The sequence below is a fragment of the Eutrigla gurnardus genome (genome assembly GCF_963514095.1).
Source record: "Eutrigla gurnardus genome assembly, chromosome: 7".
Taxonomy (NCBI): domain Eukaryota; kingdom Metazoa; phylum Chordata; class Actinopteri; order Perciformes; family Triglidae; genus Eutrigla; species Eutrigla gurnardus.
Window position 1 is genome coordinate 21217175 of NC_139921.1, and position 15646 is coordinate 21232820.

Below are 15646 nucleotides of genomic sequence, written 5' to 3' on the forward strand. Positions count from 1 at the left end.
ACAGCATCAGAAAATGTACCAGTGATTCAGAAATTTGCAGAGGAGGTTGTCTTGTTTTTAGCCCCGATCCCAGATCATTTCCTGACCCCTGGCCATTTTAAAACTTTTGACACACAACCTAAGAACTAAGGAGAACGTGGCCGAGGACATCAACTCTGTGCTGAACTTCAGTTCCTTCCCTTTGTCTTTGTGACAGTTGCACAACATATCATATGCCAATGTCAGCAAAGATGCTGGAGGCTTCACTCGCCAGAATAGGAGCTTTGGAAATGTTATCAATATTGCCATCTGCTGGTGGAGGCATAAACTTATTTACTAATGGTAAAGTACATGCATTCTTTTTTTAAGTCATTTTTTTGGCCATGTTTGCCTTTTATTGAGAGAGAGAGATGAAGATGACATTGCAGAAAGGGCCACCGGTCAGATTCAAACCCGGGACCGCTGCGGTGAGGACTTGGCGGTCGTGGGGCGCCAACTTTACCACCGAGCTATCCTGGTGCCTCTTAACTTCTAATTTTAACTGACTGAAAAGATTTATTTTCCAGCAAGACCAAACACACAGCTAAACAAGAATGACTTGGAATTTAGAACTTTTTCCTTTAAAATCGATGAGCTCCTCATTTTGACAAACTTAGATTTTAACCTGTGGCTAACACTCCAGCATTCCATCTTTATTATCAGAATGTGCTGACACATAAGTATCTACTGTATCCAGTACAGTAGATACTTATTTTGCTTATGTGGACAATGGAATCCATATATTACTTAATTTTCTTTTTGACAGAAGTTTTCTTTAATTGGTATATGGGATAATACAGTTTCTTCAATACCAGTGCTGTACTTTGGAGACTGAATTGTCCCAACAAAAATCATAACTGCTTAAAGACAATCAACACATTATGTGATACAGGTGAGACAATATCTGGAGGTAGAAGTATAAACCCTCAGGTCTCTACACTATTTTATCTATACAAAACCAAACAAAGTGCCAAGTAACTATTTATAGTTTTTCTTTCTACCTGAAACCATTTCAGGCATTGAAGATGACTGCAGTACTTCAGTCTGTCAGTCAATGAGCAGAGGGATCTAACATGGTTCAGAGTTCTTCTTTTTTGTCATCCATGTTGACGACACACTGCCTCTTTCTTTGCCCCAGCTCCACCACTTCTGCTCCAAGGAAACCCAGCTTTCTCTTGTAAACTGACCCGAGGTTACAGGGGCAGGGGGGTCTCTCAGAAGAGTGATCCAGCATCTGGGACAAACTCCCTTCCACTGGGGTAACGGGGCCGGGTGTGTGAGATGTGGAGGATCTTGGAGCACTAAATTGGCAATGCAATTCTATATCCATGGTTTGGGTGGGCATTGTTGAATCATTTGCCGTTTCCTCTGAGTCACTCCCACATTTCATCTGGACATCCAAAAGATGTTGCTGCTCCGTTACAGGATCTCTCATCCCTTTTTTCACCACTTCTCTGAGGGCAACAGAAGCTGGTTGATGAAGGATACATTTCCTGCTCCTACCCGCGAACCGACAGCCTGCTCCTCTCCCTTTTCCCTGCTGCCTGGTTCGCCTGCCGGAGACACCCACGTCGATGTTCGACTCATCCGAATCCTCAGAGCTCCCATCGTATGGGTCCAAAAACTACGAATCACAAGCAAACATGCATTCGTTCATAAACACACAGAAGATGCCTTTGCAGCAGAAATGGATGGAAAAGACAAAGGATAACACTTACCAAAGAATAACAGCCATGCCTTCCTGCAGGCTTGTGTGTTAAAGGCAATGTCCGCCGAAAACTCCCACTCTCTGGTGTACTGCTCACACATCCCTGTTCAACGAGGAATTCTGTGATTTTTGCATCGATAAGCGGTTATTTATTTATTTTAAATCTAAAGGCTCAAGCATGCTGGAGCAGTGTACCTCGCCTGAATGATGTTACTGAGATCACAAAAGACAAGGAGATGGATGCATATTTGGTGCCAAGATAATGGGCATAGAGCCAGTTTCTGGGAAAAAAAACTCCCATTTTTCAAAGTTTGAGACAAGGTGCAATCATAAACATTTATATATAACCATATGTTTACATTGTCCCTTATACATGCTTATTGTGTGTGTGTGTTTACTGTTCACATTAAAAAAATAAAGTCATACCATAGTGCTGGTGTCCGACCACCTTGGACTGATCTCCGAGTCAGAATCGGTGCTGGACTCCACTTTACACAGCTCCTGCAGAAAAACCAAGATCAATCCATCCACATTAATTAATCACAGCAAGAAAACAGTTAATTGAACTTGTTTGAAAAAGGGTACCACTCTCGATATGGTGATTGAATGTGGCAGATCTATCTCACCATGTATTTGAAAACAAGCTGGTCCATTTTGTTGGGCACATGTCTATCTCTCTCTAAGTGGAGACAACACATGAGAGTGTGTTAATGCATTCAAGCATATTCAAAATATACCAAACATTTGTGAGGAAAATAAATGTAGAAAAAGCTAGTAATTCATGCCATGTCCATGGAAGCAAATACTATGTGAAATAAATACCTTACAAACCAACAATAGCTAACCTTAGTATTCGATTTTTTAAAATTTGCACACTGTAAAATAAAATGTTTTTATATATTACCTGGAGGTGGAAGTTGTCGTTTTCCACTACATGCCATGACATTTGCCGCGAACTTGTTTAGACCACGATAAAGTAAAACACATTTAAAACATGCATTTGTTATGTCGTCAGGTAAGGTGGTAGGCTAATTAACCTGCAGAGTACCAGGTGTATTTGAGACGAAGAAGCCAAGTGTGGCCACATGTGAGCAATCTATTTACACACGATAAACAGCATCGGCACGAGTTCCAAACGCCACTTCATTTTACAAGATTTTAACAAAATAATACGTCCGGCCGTTGATATTTATTTTTCAAAATAAAACTCTGTCAGTTTAAATGTGTCATTTTCAGCCCTTTTTGCATATGCATTTTTTTTGTAAAACGTATTTCAAGTTTCTAAATCGTTACAGTAAATTCCTGGAAAATAACTTACCACTAACGTAAAGTGTATACTACTGTCGTATAACTTTTATTTTCCTACATGTATTATTTGAAATATAGGGTTTAGAAATGTTAAATGATGTGGTAAATGTGTTATTGTACCATACTACAGTGGGAACGTTCCCCGCCAGTTCCCCGGTGAACCGTTAGGGTAGAGTCGGAATGCCAGCTACACGGGTCCGCTCCCTTCTGTGCGTAAGATCCGGCCTGGGGGAAACGGATGAATGTTAATTTCAAAGATGGCGGCGGAGGGAGGAGGGAAGGAGATGAACGAAATTAAAACTCAGTTCACCACTCGGGAAGGCGTCTATAAACTCCTCACTCACTCCGAATACAGCCGTCCTAACAGGGTGCCTTTCAACTCGCAGGGTTCCAACCCCGTCAAGGTCTCCTTCGTGAACGTCAACGACCAGTCGGGCAACGGCGACAGGATCTGTTTCAATGTGGGCCGTGAGCTCTACTTCTACATCTACAAAGGCGTTAGAAAGGTAGCGTGCTAGCTCCTATATTGTCAACGGGAATTCGCGATACTGCGTGTCAAAAAACACATCAATGCCTAGTTAGCTTTTGCTGAACTTCGGGCTTGTGTTGGACGCATTTAATAACTCTGGCAGGTGCTTGACTTTGAAATTAGCTGGCAGCTAGTTAGCTCGATACTACGAGGAAGCTAACGTTAGCCAACGCAACTAGCTAACGTAAGCAGAGCGGCTACTCCGAGGCCAGGGGGCTAAATTCCGTCCCCACTCTGTTTTACTTTGGCTGCCTGGTAGGCTTAGTCAGTATGGATAACGATCAATAGCGTGAAGATGACCTTCTGATTTAAGTTGTCGCGGTTGACACGGCTGCTGTCACGGTTGTAACTATTAGTTTGTGATGACAGTGACAGTTCGCGTACTTAGCCACCCATAACTCCATAGACGGGGTTTTTTTTGACTGACAGGTGTCGACAAAAATCACAACAATGGCAATAAAATGTACGGACAGTCACTTGACAGACACACTAACTGTTGCCGTCACTCTGTGATTGCTGGCACTCTTAGCTCGGGGATGTGTCTCGTCAAACTAAGCTTGCTCTGCTTGTAGAGGAATGCTAACCGTAGTTAGTTGTGACATTTACGGTGGAGCGTCCAACGCTATTTTGGTAAATCATAACTGCTAGGGAGCTTGTTTTAATTACTGCGAAGATGTTGAATTAAGTCATGGTGACGATGGGTCCTAGGAAATCGAGTGGAAATCACGTGATGACTTGATATCCAGCATCGTCACTGTCTGTTGCCTATGCTGGTGTCGTTTTGGAGTATCGTGATACAGGTGTTATATTACATTACAAAGCAGACATCTATATTTATATTTTTACCCGAGCCCTACGTCAATTGGTTTCAGCTCATAACTGAGGTGACATCACACGTTAACAGGAATCTGCTGACTTGAAGCAATGTGTGTCATGGCCTTATAATTAGTCACACAGAGGCATGTGCATGTCGTGTGTTTCATCCACTGGCTAAAGGCTGAACTGCCAAAAGTTGGAACAGTTGTGTGTTGTGCTGGAGAAGATGCCCCGGCTACATGTTTAAAACAAAAGTACTGAGAATGTCTTACATATTACAGTTTACAAATCTAGCATCTCACAAGGACCTTTTCATTTTCTGTAGGTGTAAAACCTCCTTACTTCAAAGTGTCCTTCACAAACGTTGAAGTATTGAGCTTATTATCGTGCCTTTTGGCTGATAATGTCAATGATTGCTGTTGCGAGTTTGTTCATGTCTCACCCCAGAGTGACAAAATGTCAATCTCACATCTTAACACTGTCCCATCAGCTTCTTTATATTCAGTGTGTAATAAAATGCAGTCAAGGAAGAAACGTACAACTGCATACTCTGCTCCAGTGTTTTATTACTGACTGTTTGACCAGCGATAGCCCTAAACATCCAACAAAGTGCATAGAATCATGTCAGATATTTAAAGCTCACTGCACTCACTACGTGTGCATTCGTGCCTTCTCTCTTCAGGCTGCTGACCTGAGCAAGCCCATCGACAAGCGCATCTACAAGGGAACACAGCCCACCTGTCATGATTTCAACCACCTCACAGCTACAGCAGAGAGTGTGTCCTTGCTGGTGGGTTTCTCTGCAGGGCAGGTACAGCTCATTGACCCTATCAAGAAGGAGACAAGCAAGCTCTTCAATGAGGAGGTAGGTCTTTAGGGGACATAGGTTAGATTGATAAAAGTTGTGTGTGTCAGTAGAGGAAAATGTAAAAAAAAAATATATATTGTCAGAAAGACATCTGCAAATTTCTTTCTGCCATTGTAGGTGAAGTCTTTTTTTTTACAATCCCACACAGATGATGGACCTATGCCACACATACAAACCTTATGTCTATATCTCACAACAAATTGTATTGTATGAACATGATCCCTCATAAGCCCTAATATACTGTTCCACTTTTTGACAAAATGTATGTGTTCAATGGATTTCCCATAGCTTTTCTTGTAGTTTGTGCTACGTTTTGTACTTTCCCTGCCCTCACATTTTAAATGCAATATTACAAAAGGAGTATTCAATGTATAATGATCAGATGTTCAACATTGTACTGTGCTAATATTTATTTTTTCCCCCTCCCCTTCTCCCTCCACTCTCTCCTCAACTTTCCCTCTTTCCTGTCAGAGACTAATAGACAAGTCCAGAGTAACGTGTGTGAAATGGGTCCCAGGCTCTGAGAGCCTGTTTCTGGTCTCTCATGCCAGTGGGAATATGTACCTGTACAACGTGGAGCATACTTGTGGCACCACGGCACCACACTACCAGCTGCTCAAACAAGGAGAGAACTACTCTGTACACACTTGTAAGAGTAAATCCACGCGTAACCCTCTCCTTAAATGGACAGTTGGAGAGGGTGCTCTGAACGAGTTTGCCTTCTCTCCAGATGGGAAGTTTCTAGCCTGCGTCAGCCAAGACGGCTTCCTACGAGTCTTCAACTTCGATGCGGTCGAGCTCCATGGCACCATGAAGAGCTACTTTGGCGGCTTGTTGTGCGTGTGCTGGAGCCCCGACGGAAAGTACATAGTTGCAGGTGGAGAGGACGATCTAGTGACTGTGTGGTCATTTTTGGACTGCAGAGTCATCGCCCGAGGGCATGGGCACAAGTCGTGGGTTAGTGTGGTGGCTTTTGACCATTACACCACCAGCGTGGAAGAGAGCGACCCAATGGAGTTCAGCGGAAGCGATGAGGACTTCCAGGATCAGATGATCCATTTTGGACGAGACCGGGCCAATAGTACGCAGTCTCGACTCTCCAAGCGGAACTCCACGGACAGCCGGCCTGTTAGTGTCACGTACCGGTTTGGCTCAGTGGGCCAGGACACTCAGCTGTGCCTATGGGACCTCACTGAGGACATCCTTTTCCCCCATCTTCCACTCTCACGGACACGGACACACACTAACGTGATGAATGCTACCAGCCCCCCCGCGGGTGCTACGATAATCACTAACACTTCTAGTAACACTACTAATGGAAACAACAGTGGTGCCAATACTCCTGGCATTAACTCCCTCGCTGCAACATTACCACGCTCCAACAGCCTACCGCATTCAGCCGCCACCACAACAACGGCAAACAATACCAACAAGGCTGGCAGTGGTGGCGGCATTGGCAGTGGTATTATGGACAGTGCCATCGCTACCGGTGTGAGTAAGTTTGCCACGCTGTCACTCCACGACCGAAAGGAACGCCACCACGAGAAGGACCACAAACGCAACCACAGCATGGGTCACATCAGCAGCAAGAGCAGCGACAAGCTCAACCTGCTGACGAAAACCAAAACGGACCCTGCAAAGACTCTGGGCACTCTGCTGTGCCCGCGCATGGAGGATGTGCCCCTCCTTGAGCCCCTCATCTGTAAAAAGATAGCACACGAGAGACTGACTGTACTCATATTTTTAGAGGACTGTTTAGTGACTGCTTGTCAGGAGGGATTTATTTGCACATGGGCGAGGCCGGGCAAAGTGGTAAGTTCTTTTTAATGTAGGAAATGTTGGGAAAATTGAAGTGTCTTTCAATTTGAAGCTGTCGTAAAGTCAGTTGGTGGGCTGTATCTAAAATCATTACATATTCCGAAAGCATAAAATGAAGGTTTTGGAATAGAATTTATAGCTTTTATTGTGAGACAGTCACTCTGCAGGCAGGCAAGTAACATATCAGACCTCTTTAATGTACACCTGCTTTCTGATGAAAGACCTATTATGCCTACGTTTTCAAATATAACCAGTGCTATGAAAATATTAGACTGGTTATATAATACATTCTGATGAGAAGGATTTCCTGTGTAGACCTGTGAGGGGTAAGACGACTTTAATCCATATGGAGTGTGTTCATTGGTTCATCATAATCATCTCACAATGCATAGCAGCACAGCCAATAAGTCATCCGCATACACTCTCACAATTAAGCTTTTATGCAAAAGGCTCTGTGTTTTGCCCAAAGAATCTCTGCAGTTCCTCACTGTGCTCACAGCTTAATATGTGTATACACCCTATTATACTTCCCTTTTTGTCTATTTTGAGAGACTTTGCCAGAACGAGGCACATGATACTCTGAATCTGGAACATACAGGCAATCTGAAGGCTAGTTAGTTCAGGGAGTTACTACATTAACAAGTGTTATAAGCACGTATGCCATTGAACTTTCCTAAAATGTCTCAAGTAAATGTGAGAACACCAACAATGCCATGATATTGAGTAGTAAAAATGATGCATCACACAACCTGTAGTGGGGGTAAATTCTGATTAATACAAACCACCTGATACAAAAAAAAAGGCCAGTTAGAATTCGGTTGTGGGAAGTTCAAAGAAACCTTTTTATTTTCTAGATAAGAATTGAGTGTATAATAGCAGAAGTGCAAATAAAAAGCTAACTTTGCCCTGTGTATAAAAAGGAAAAAATGAGAGGTCAGATCAAGAGGTTACAAAAGCTGTCTGGAAAAACAAGTGTATCACTGCTCATGTACATTCGAAGTGCCTTGATCAAGCAAACCTTTCAAAGACATCATTAGTCTTGCACTGTATACTCGGCATCCACCTTGACTGCTGTGCACAGGCTTTTAAATGCAGGGGACCGGGATATATGGAAAGAGGCTAATTTTTTAATGAGCTATTTGTTGCTTGATTTTTGCTGCAACCTGTGAACTTTCCCAATGCAAATCTCCTTGTTTTCCTTTTTTCAGGGTATATTGTCATCCCAAAACCAAGCCAGCTCTCCCAGTGGAACAGTAGTATAGCCACAATATTTCTGCTGCTAAAGAACCCTGCAACCCAGAGTCTGATGCTGCTCTTCACCCTGCAAGCATTGCAAGTTTTCCTTTCTTTTACACCCCTGCCCTCCCTCCGATTTTGTTAATGGCTTTTCTGTTATTTTTCGTTTATCACTCACTTGACCTAGTGGAGGAATGAAGCAAGAAAAGGTGTGGTGCAATTGTGGACTATTGCGCTAATGTACTATTGTTTTCTAGAGTTTTAACACATTTTTAGATTTTTAAAAATCTTTCTTTTCTTTCATGTCAAATCTCATCAGACTGTTGTCCCCTCTAGACATAAAGCATTGCTTTGTGAGATGCAAACCAGACAATTATGGCTTGAGATTAAAGGGATAGTTCATTTAATTTGCCTTTTTTTTTAAAAACCTTGTAGTGTAGCCCATTCTCTGCTCAGGGTTACGTAACTGACTCAAATATGACTTTTTGAGGAACTATCCTTTTATAACCAAGTGCGTGAGCATCTGAACATTTTGCATCCATCCACATTCACCCACCACTTCTGTCTTTTCTTGAGTAGATTCTCCCATCAACAACTTTGCACTGATTTTGTTATTTTGTTGTTTGTTTTTATAACTACTCTAATGGAACAAAAAGAGGGTTGAGGACTGCCTTGTTGCACTGGGCTTTAACATCCTCAGTCTTGAAATCTGAATCTATAAAGTTGGATGCTGCAATCATAGTCTTTTTAAAGAAAAAAATGTTTGCACTTAATTTAGTTTATTAGAAGAAAATGGCTTTACATTTTTGGGTGTGCTCAGAACTCACAGATGGCTAATAACAGTAGGTGAAGAAAAATGATTAAAAAAAACTATTAAAACCTTTTATCTATTGAGCATTTATTTTAATATTATTTCAGATTCAAATCTGCTCTGTATCATAATGTGTATATTGTAATTAATTGATTTGATGGGGGCCTAAGCAAACTACCATTACTCCAGTGGAAGTTTTGTCATTGATAGTTATATTTCTAAAGCCTAAAGTATACATATTAATAATATTAAAACAATCTTGAATACAGTTTTCGGTTCCTTTTTTCTTTTTGTCCACCCACATTGACTGTATTTACATAACAAAACTGTAATTCCCCTGCTGTGCAAATTGCTTACATCGTCAAAAAAATGTGCCACGGCTGCATGAAAAGTGCTGTCAAGTATGGAAGTCTTTATAGCTCAAGACAATGATTGAATCTGGAAAGACATGCTTGCATTAAGCTTCAGATATTCTCCTTCAAAGAAATTTAACAAAAGCCACACAAGAGATTTTAGATAAGAACTTAAACCAAAGAGTCTTTCTCATTTGACACTACTTCAGTATTCATGTACTTTATTTTTGTGTGATAAACAATCGTTGGATGGCGTGACGACCTCTTACACAAGACATAAAGTTGCTGAGGCAAATATACTTTAGAAGAGGATAACATATCACATGTCGCCATTCTTCACTGAAAAGGAATCAACATGTTTGTGTCAGGAAGTTGTACCGCCTTAATGACGACATCGTACAATTGACACCCATCTTTTTAATCTGATTATGAATCACAATAAACAGCAAAGTTAAGACTGAGTCAGAGTCCACTTAACGGAGCTCCCAGCTCTACATTAAATGGTACTTTAAGCCACAATGCTTGAATTGAAGTTACTGCTGAGCTACATTCGATAACAAAACATAAAAAAATGTTTAGGACTTTAAGGCCATATAAAATACAGATGTTTCCACATACATAAGTGATCTAAAAGTAATGTTCATGATCATTTTACACTTCCAAATCAACATTTTGGGGACTTTTTATTTACATTACAGTTGTATCATGAAATGTGCCTATTTAAAATATTTCTCCAAAGACTGTGTTGTTGCTTAGAATAACTGTAAAGCACTTTGTCCCGAGGAGTTAATTCACACTTATAGGTATGAGACTCCACCACGCGTATACAGTACCTATAATCAGTATACAACCTCACCCTGGGGTTTTCATGTTTATCGCTCTACAACTTTGAATAACATCTGATTAATTAGGCACCGTGTATAGAATTTGGTCAAAGTCTAGATTGGATTAAGGTGTGGACTCTTGACTTTGCTGCTCCAGGACATAAACATACCTCAGTGTAGTTTCAAATGTGGTTGTCTCATGCCTTAGTGACACATTTCGTTTTATTGGGGATGCTTGAAATGTCTATATAATATTGTTTTTTATCAGGACATTGACTAACTGCTGATGGCTCGTCCAGATCTACCCTACACTATTAATGTGATCTCACTCATCATATTTCAGTTGTGTCAAAATAAGGGGTTTATAGTTGCACTTAATTTAGTTGATTTTGTTTGTAGACCTTTGTCTTCACTTTGACAAAAATATGTTTCTGTTCAGTGGAAAAAAAAAAAAGCTTATTTAATAATTTGTGATTCAAAGTTGTAAAATCATACAACCAGAACAATTCCAAGCAGTGTGAACACTTTTTAAAGACACTATAAGTTTGCTGATTATGCTTCTCATCAGACATGTTCTGCTGTTTCATTCAGAAATGTTTAAAAAAAGACACGTACATCTGCTGTCTGAGTGGATAGGTGCTGAATCAAAGAATTATAACAGAACAAACATGAGGAAGAGCTGAGCTGAGGAAAAGCCTAGTGCTCGAAATGTTACACGGCAATAGAAGTCCCAAACGGGAGCTACTTGGGGGTGTGGACCTGGATGTGTATTAATATTCCATTCACTAGTGGTAAATGGCTCTTCACTTGTCACATATCTTATTGCTTAGCTTGTGTGATGGGCTCAGATGAAAGTATTACTAAACACCTGTAAACATGTAGCACCTGATGAGGTCCAGTAAAAGTGAGGTCATAACTCAATCTGACATAATATGACCAACTAATACAATGAGGGCAAACAGTTTGGAAGTGATAACTGATGTAAAATGAGAGGCATGGTGGTCTTCATGGCGTTTTTATGTAAAACATGTTTGTGTTGCTTCACAGATTTCAACATCAGGTCGGTCCAAACATTGTCCTCTCAACAATTTGTTTAACAGTATAGGTCTATCCTGTTTTAAGGGGCGATTTTCAATCAAACAAATTGTTTTTGGTTCTTAGAAGCCGCCGTGTTTCCTATCCAGAGGTGGAATGTAGTAGGTCTTGAAAGCTGCGCGGTGTGACTCATCCCGGGGCTGTGAAGAGAGGAAATCAACCTCAATACCAAATCAAAGACATTAATGAAAGCACTAGTTTAGTTTTATTACATTATCTTAATAGATGTTACTCCCCTAAATGTCTGAATGATTCAAAAATATAAAATCAGTCTGTGAAGTGCTCCCGTGTTACCTTGGCCAACCGCGACTGGCACTTTTTCGATGTGATGGTTGGCAGTGAGCCTTGGTGGGTAACATTAAATGCAGGCATAGTGGAGACTGGGAAGGAGATCTGCGGTCCTGGTCCAACCATGTTGATCTTGGGTAGCTCTGTAGGATTATGAGTGACGTTCCGTCGGATCAGGGGCTCTGCTACGTGCTTCATGTTGTGCTGAAGAGGGAGGGAAGTATCGGATGATACCAGTTATATTCATATTTATTTGAGCATTGCTTCAACTGCCTTGAACGTTGACTTACGGTTATTAAAGGGGTTTGTCTCGTGTGTCTTCCCCTCAGCTGTTTGCCAAGTCTGGCTGGGCGCCAGATATGGTCTAAGGAGTTGTGTATCCCACTACTCTCTAGTCCATCCATGGTCCCAGAAAGGTTGTGAAGAGTCTCGGCTTTCTTTTCTGCCAGCCTGGGAGAAATAAAAGCAACCGCAAGCAAGACCTCGATTACAAATGACAGGATATGAGTTTTTAAAATGAAAGGCTTTTGTCTCCACATTTTGTATTACTGGCAAATTTATCATCTGAATTTGATTAAATCTGCAAGTTAATGAAGATATTCTTTGCTAGGTTTACCTGATTTCCCTAAAGTATGTGTGCCGCAGGGCTGTTTCTGCAGTGATGCGTTCATCGGGGTCATAGGCGAGCATCTGATAGAGCAGGGACAGAGCCGGGGCCGGACAGTGGGGGACTAACCGCGAGATGCCACTGCCTTTTTTGGGGGGGAAGTTGAAATGTATCGCTCTAGACCTGCTAGACATTAAGAAGCCATTAGAAATAATATTCACAATTTATGTGTACAGCCTCTGTAACAAAGACCCACGTTCTTCCAACAACACATTTCCGGAGGAACACCTACTGCTTGAACTTTTGGAGGATACTTTGATCCGGTGTCCCCAACACGTCATGGATCTTGGCAACCTGGTCCAACTCATTGGTCCCGGGGAAGAGAGGATTCAAACTGAAACACACAGGTATCTGACTGCCACAACAAAGCCATTTACATAGCATTTGTTTGACGTTTGTTTATGCCTGTGGCAGACAGGATTGTTCAAATGGAACAACAAAAACTGAATGTAGACGACAGGAACACTTAAATTGCACATGTAATCTAAGTGTGAAATGAATGTATACAACCTCGTCAGAGTGTTGCTGTCCTGTGTCATTAACTGGTGAACTGTTGTCATAAAGGTATTACTGGTGAAATGTTCCTTCCACTGCGGAGGTACCTCATGATCTCGTAGAAGACACAACCAGCACTCCACATGTCCATCTTCAAGCCGTAGTAGCCATCAGTGAGGAGGCACTCCGGGGCTCTGTACCAGCGTGTGGAGATGTACTCCGTGTGCGGGGGCTTGGAGTAAACGCTCCGGCACGAGCCGAAGTCACCGAGCTTCAGACCATTTTGCTGCGATTTGTACAAAAAATATTTTTTGGGAGAAAATGTATGAAACAAAAACCAGAATACCACTTAGAAAGCACATGATGATAAAGATGCATCTCACTTTGATAAGAATGTTTTCTGGTTTCACATCTCGGTGAAAGATCCCACAGCTGTAAAAGGAAAAGAATGGATGCCGTTAATGTTGTGTTTTAGTTTACGGTCTCGTGTGAACTGAAGCGTTTTCATAACTACCTGTGCATGTGTTCAAGTGACTTGCAAAGCTGGTACATGTAGTTCTTTACTGTATTGTCAGGCAGTGGCGTTTGTCTTCCTGCAAGGAAATGAAGAAGCGATATCAGCCCACAATTCACCCCAAAGTGTACACACAGATTACTGTACATGTACCTGTTCATCCTTTTTTATGACTTATTACATGCTTGCATCCTGTAATACTTGAAGACTCACCTTGTATGAACTCATAGATGTTCATCTCCATCAGTTCACAAATCAAAGACACGGTTCCAGTTTCTTTGTCACTAAAACATTGCACCAGATTAATATGACATGCCACTAGCTTGGGGCAAATGCAATAACTTCATACTAGACAACACTCTAGTACTCACAAAATCAGTTCATGTAGCTGGATGATATTTGCATGCGGACTCAGTCTTTTCATGGCCTGGACTTCCCGCAGGTTGTTGGCCTGCTCCAGACTTGATGACAGAGAACAGATGACATTTGCACATGGAATTTGAGGTGCAAACGTGTAATATTGTGAACCGTATTGTAAAATTGCAAATACGTCTGCGCTGTATGTGGACAATGTAACAATTTAAGAAGAAAAATGACAGATTTTGAAGTGCAAAGTTCATGTTAAAGACCAGGGCGCTGATTTCAAGCAGACGTCTACTGTTACCTCGTCACTACAAGGTCAAAGGCGGAGTAAGCTGACATCTAATAGGATACTTAAGGCAAAGGGGGTGTCACGCTCATGACTCATGTTACAAGTGTCCATACACATCAGGGTATGGACACGTTGTCCTTTTTGTTGCTGAATACATACCTGTTAATTGTCTGCTTCATGGTTTTACAGGCGTAAAACTTCCCATCTTTCAGGCTCTGGGTTTTCACCACCTCTGAAAATGTGCCCTCCCCGATTTTCTTAATAGTTTTGTAGCCTGCACAATAAAAAAAAGCAAAGAAAAGGACTGATTAAAAGGTAAAGATTTGCATGAACACACTTCTGTAATATTACTAATGCATATAAGATGATATTTGTGAGTGAACACCCCCACTAGATGTGAACGCTCATGTTTATTTTAATAAAAAAAAATATATATATATATATTTTAATTATTTACTGATTATTTTCCTGGTTAATCTTTACCAGTGATTTTTTTTTTAATATTTCTAAAATTACTGCTCAAGGATCGACAGAATAACTGCTGTTAAAGTGGATTTAACGAACAGTTAATAACAGGTTATTGTTGTTCATATTGGTCGTCACGTTCCCCCACATAGAACACTGGTTAAAACTAATAGCTAGGATAACCAAACATAACACTTCAATAAATACAGAAAACACGACATATAAATAAAGGATACAACCACGTATGTGTTCAAGCGACACAATGAAACCTCCCGAAGGTTAAAAACTAGCAAACAATCTTCAGAGAGAAACCTCAACGACGTGTCAGAGCTGTCATCACGCTGCTCGGCTTTGAACTTACGATGCATCCCTTTGTATCTTAGCCGCCGCATGTGAGTCGATTATCCATAGCCTTTGTATGTGGACGGCACATGTCAATACGGGTTGAAAATATATTATTTTTCGCGTCGAGGTGTCAAAAGGACACGAAAAGTCGCGACACGGTCGCTAGCTTAGACCCGCTAGCAAGCCCTGTTAGCTGACCGTCGCCTTGGTAACGGAGCACGCCTTCGCCCTCCACTCTGACCCGAGGAGGAAACTGGAAACTCCGGCTGAACGTTTGAATCCATCTTTCCAACGGCTGACAATATTCGGTATTAAAAAACAACTACAACAAAATGTGCTCTGCCATGTATGGAAAATGCCAGTAAAGCCTCGTATTTGCTGCAGGCCCGTTTTTTTTTTTTTTTTTTTAACGCGACGTTGTTTTCACAGCCGCGTAATATTCACCTCCTTACCTTTTTTCCAGAGGTGGGCGGCGACCGTTAGGTCGGACGTCTTCCCATTAGGCTGCGGGTTTTTGTTCTGCGTGTCAACAATATTTACCCTTTTGTTCCAGTCGGTGTTAGGTGGTGTTTGGCACGCATTTCGAAGGCTTGCCCTGTTTTTCACGCCAACAAGCCAGTTTGAGTAGTGCATCATGAGTGCACTTTTAATGCTAACGAGCCTAGCATTAGCTTAATAATATCTATAGAGCAACACCGGTCCGCCGCGTTCATGTCACAGTATAACGTTACCGGGCACCAGCGCATCCCGTACACAATCACTGCCCGCGTCCAAGTGTTCGGGAAAGGCGTGGACCTGCTCCTTTTTGCTCCACGTCGGCTTCCGTAAAAAGTAGT

At 41.6% G+C, this 15646-nt stretch overlaps 3 protein-coding genes across 4 annotated transcripts; 1 reads left to right on the forward strand and 2 right to left on the reverse strand.

The window, feature by feature from the left end:
- Positions 1–934: 934 nt before the first annotated feature.
- Positions 935–2687, reverse strand: LOC311016095 (uncharacterized protein). Its single transcript, XM_084013583.1, has 5 exons — positions 2631–2687; positions 2353–2405; positions 2153–2227; positions 1737–1829; positions 935–1642 (listed from the first exon to the last, which is right to left on the reverse strand). The coding sequence occupies exons 1-5, from the start codon at positions 2665–2667 to the stop codon at positions 1097–1099; spliced, it is 804 nt and encodes a 267-aa protein (XP_083869709.1). The 5' UTR covers positions 2668–2687; the 3' UTR covers positions 935–1096.
- Positions 2688–3246: 559 nt separating this feature from the next.
- wdr20a (WD repeat domain 20a) lies at positions 3247–9158 on the forward strand. The gene is made up of 4 exons (XM_084012926.1): positions 3247–3540; positions 5062–5244; positions 5719–7059; positions 8274–9158. The coding sequence occupies exons 1-4, from the start codon at positions 3277–3279 to the stop codon at positions 8325–8327; spliced, it is 1842 nt and encodes a 613-aa protein (XP_083869052.1). The 5' UTR covers positions 3247–3276; the 3' UTR covers positions 8328–9158.
- Positions 9159–9593: 435 nt separating this feature from the next.
- mok (MOK protein kinase) lies at positions 9594–15585 on the reverse strand. Of its 2 annotated transcripts, none has more exons than XM_084012722.1 (12): positions 14827–15010; positions 14160–14274; positions 13720–13809; positions 13562–13632; positions 13349–13427; positions 13218–13266; positions 12942–13120; positions 12572–12673; positions 12289–12462; positions 11963–12122; positions 11679–11876; positions 9594–11524 (listed from the first exon to the last, which is right to left on the reverse strand). In XM_084012722.1, exons 1-12 carry the CDS (start codon positions 14855–14857, stop codon positions 11447–11449), a joined length of 1326 nt encoding a protein of 441 aa, XP_083868848.1. In that variant the 5' UTR covers positions 14858–15010; the 3' UTR covers positions 9594–11446. The 2 variants fall into 2 exon arrangements, with proteins under 2 accessions (XP_083868848.1, XP_083868847.1); XM_084012721.1 differs by lacking the exon at positions 14827–15010 and adding an exon at positions 15263–15585 and having other exon boundaries at positions 9595–11524.
- Positions 15586–15646: the final 61 nt, after the last annotated feature.

Bases quoted from the DNA above. Each gene is read 5' to 3' on its own strand.
- LOC311016095 (XM_084013583.1), bottom strand. From the start codon at position 2,667: ATGGCATGTAGTGGAAAACGACAACTTCCACCTCCAG. The intron at 2,228-2,352 runs GTGAGATAGATC...GTTTTTCTGCAG, and splicing joins AGCTTGTTTTCAAATACATG to GAGCTGTGTAAAGTGGAGTC. The intron at 1,643-1,736 runs GTAAGTGTTATC...TGTGATTCGTAG, and splicing joins GGCATGGCTGTTATTCTTTG to TTTTTGGACCCATACGATGG.
- wdr20a (XM_084012926.1), top strand. From the start codon at position 3,277: ATGTTAATTTCAAAGATGGCGGCGGAGGGAGGAGGGAAGGAGATGAAC. The intron at 3,541-5,061 runs GTAGCGTGCTAG...TTCTCTCTTCAG, and splicing joins TCTACAAAGGCGTTAGAAAG to GCTGCTGACCTGAGCAAGCC. The intron at 5,245-5,718 runs GTAGGTCTTTAG...CTTTCCTGTCAG, and splicing joins GCAAGCTCTTCAATGAGGAG to AGACTAATAGACAAGTCCAG.
- mok (XM_084012721.1), bottom strand. From the start codon at position 15,446: ATGATGCACTACTCAAACTGGCTTGTTGGCGTGAAAAACAGGGCAAGC. The intron at 13,267-13,348 runs GTAGTTATGAAA...TTCCTTTTACAG, and splicing joins TCACTTGAACACATGCACAG to CTGTGGGATCTTTCACCGAG. The intron at 11,525-11,678 runs GTAACACGGGAG...CTCTCTTCACAG, and splicing joins GCCAGTCGCGGTTGGCCAAG to CCCCGGGATGAGTCACACCG.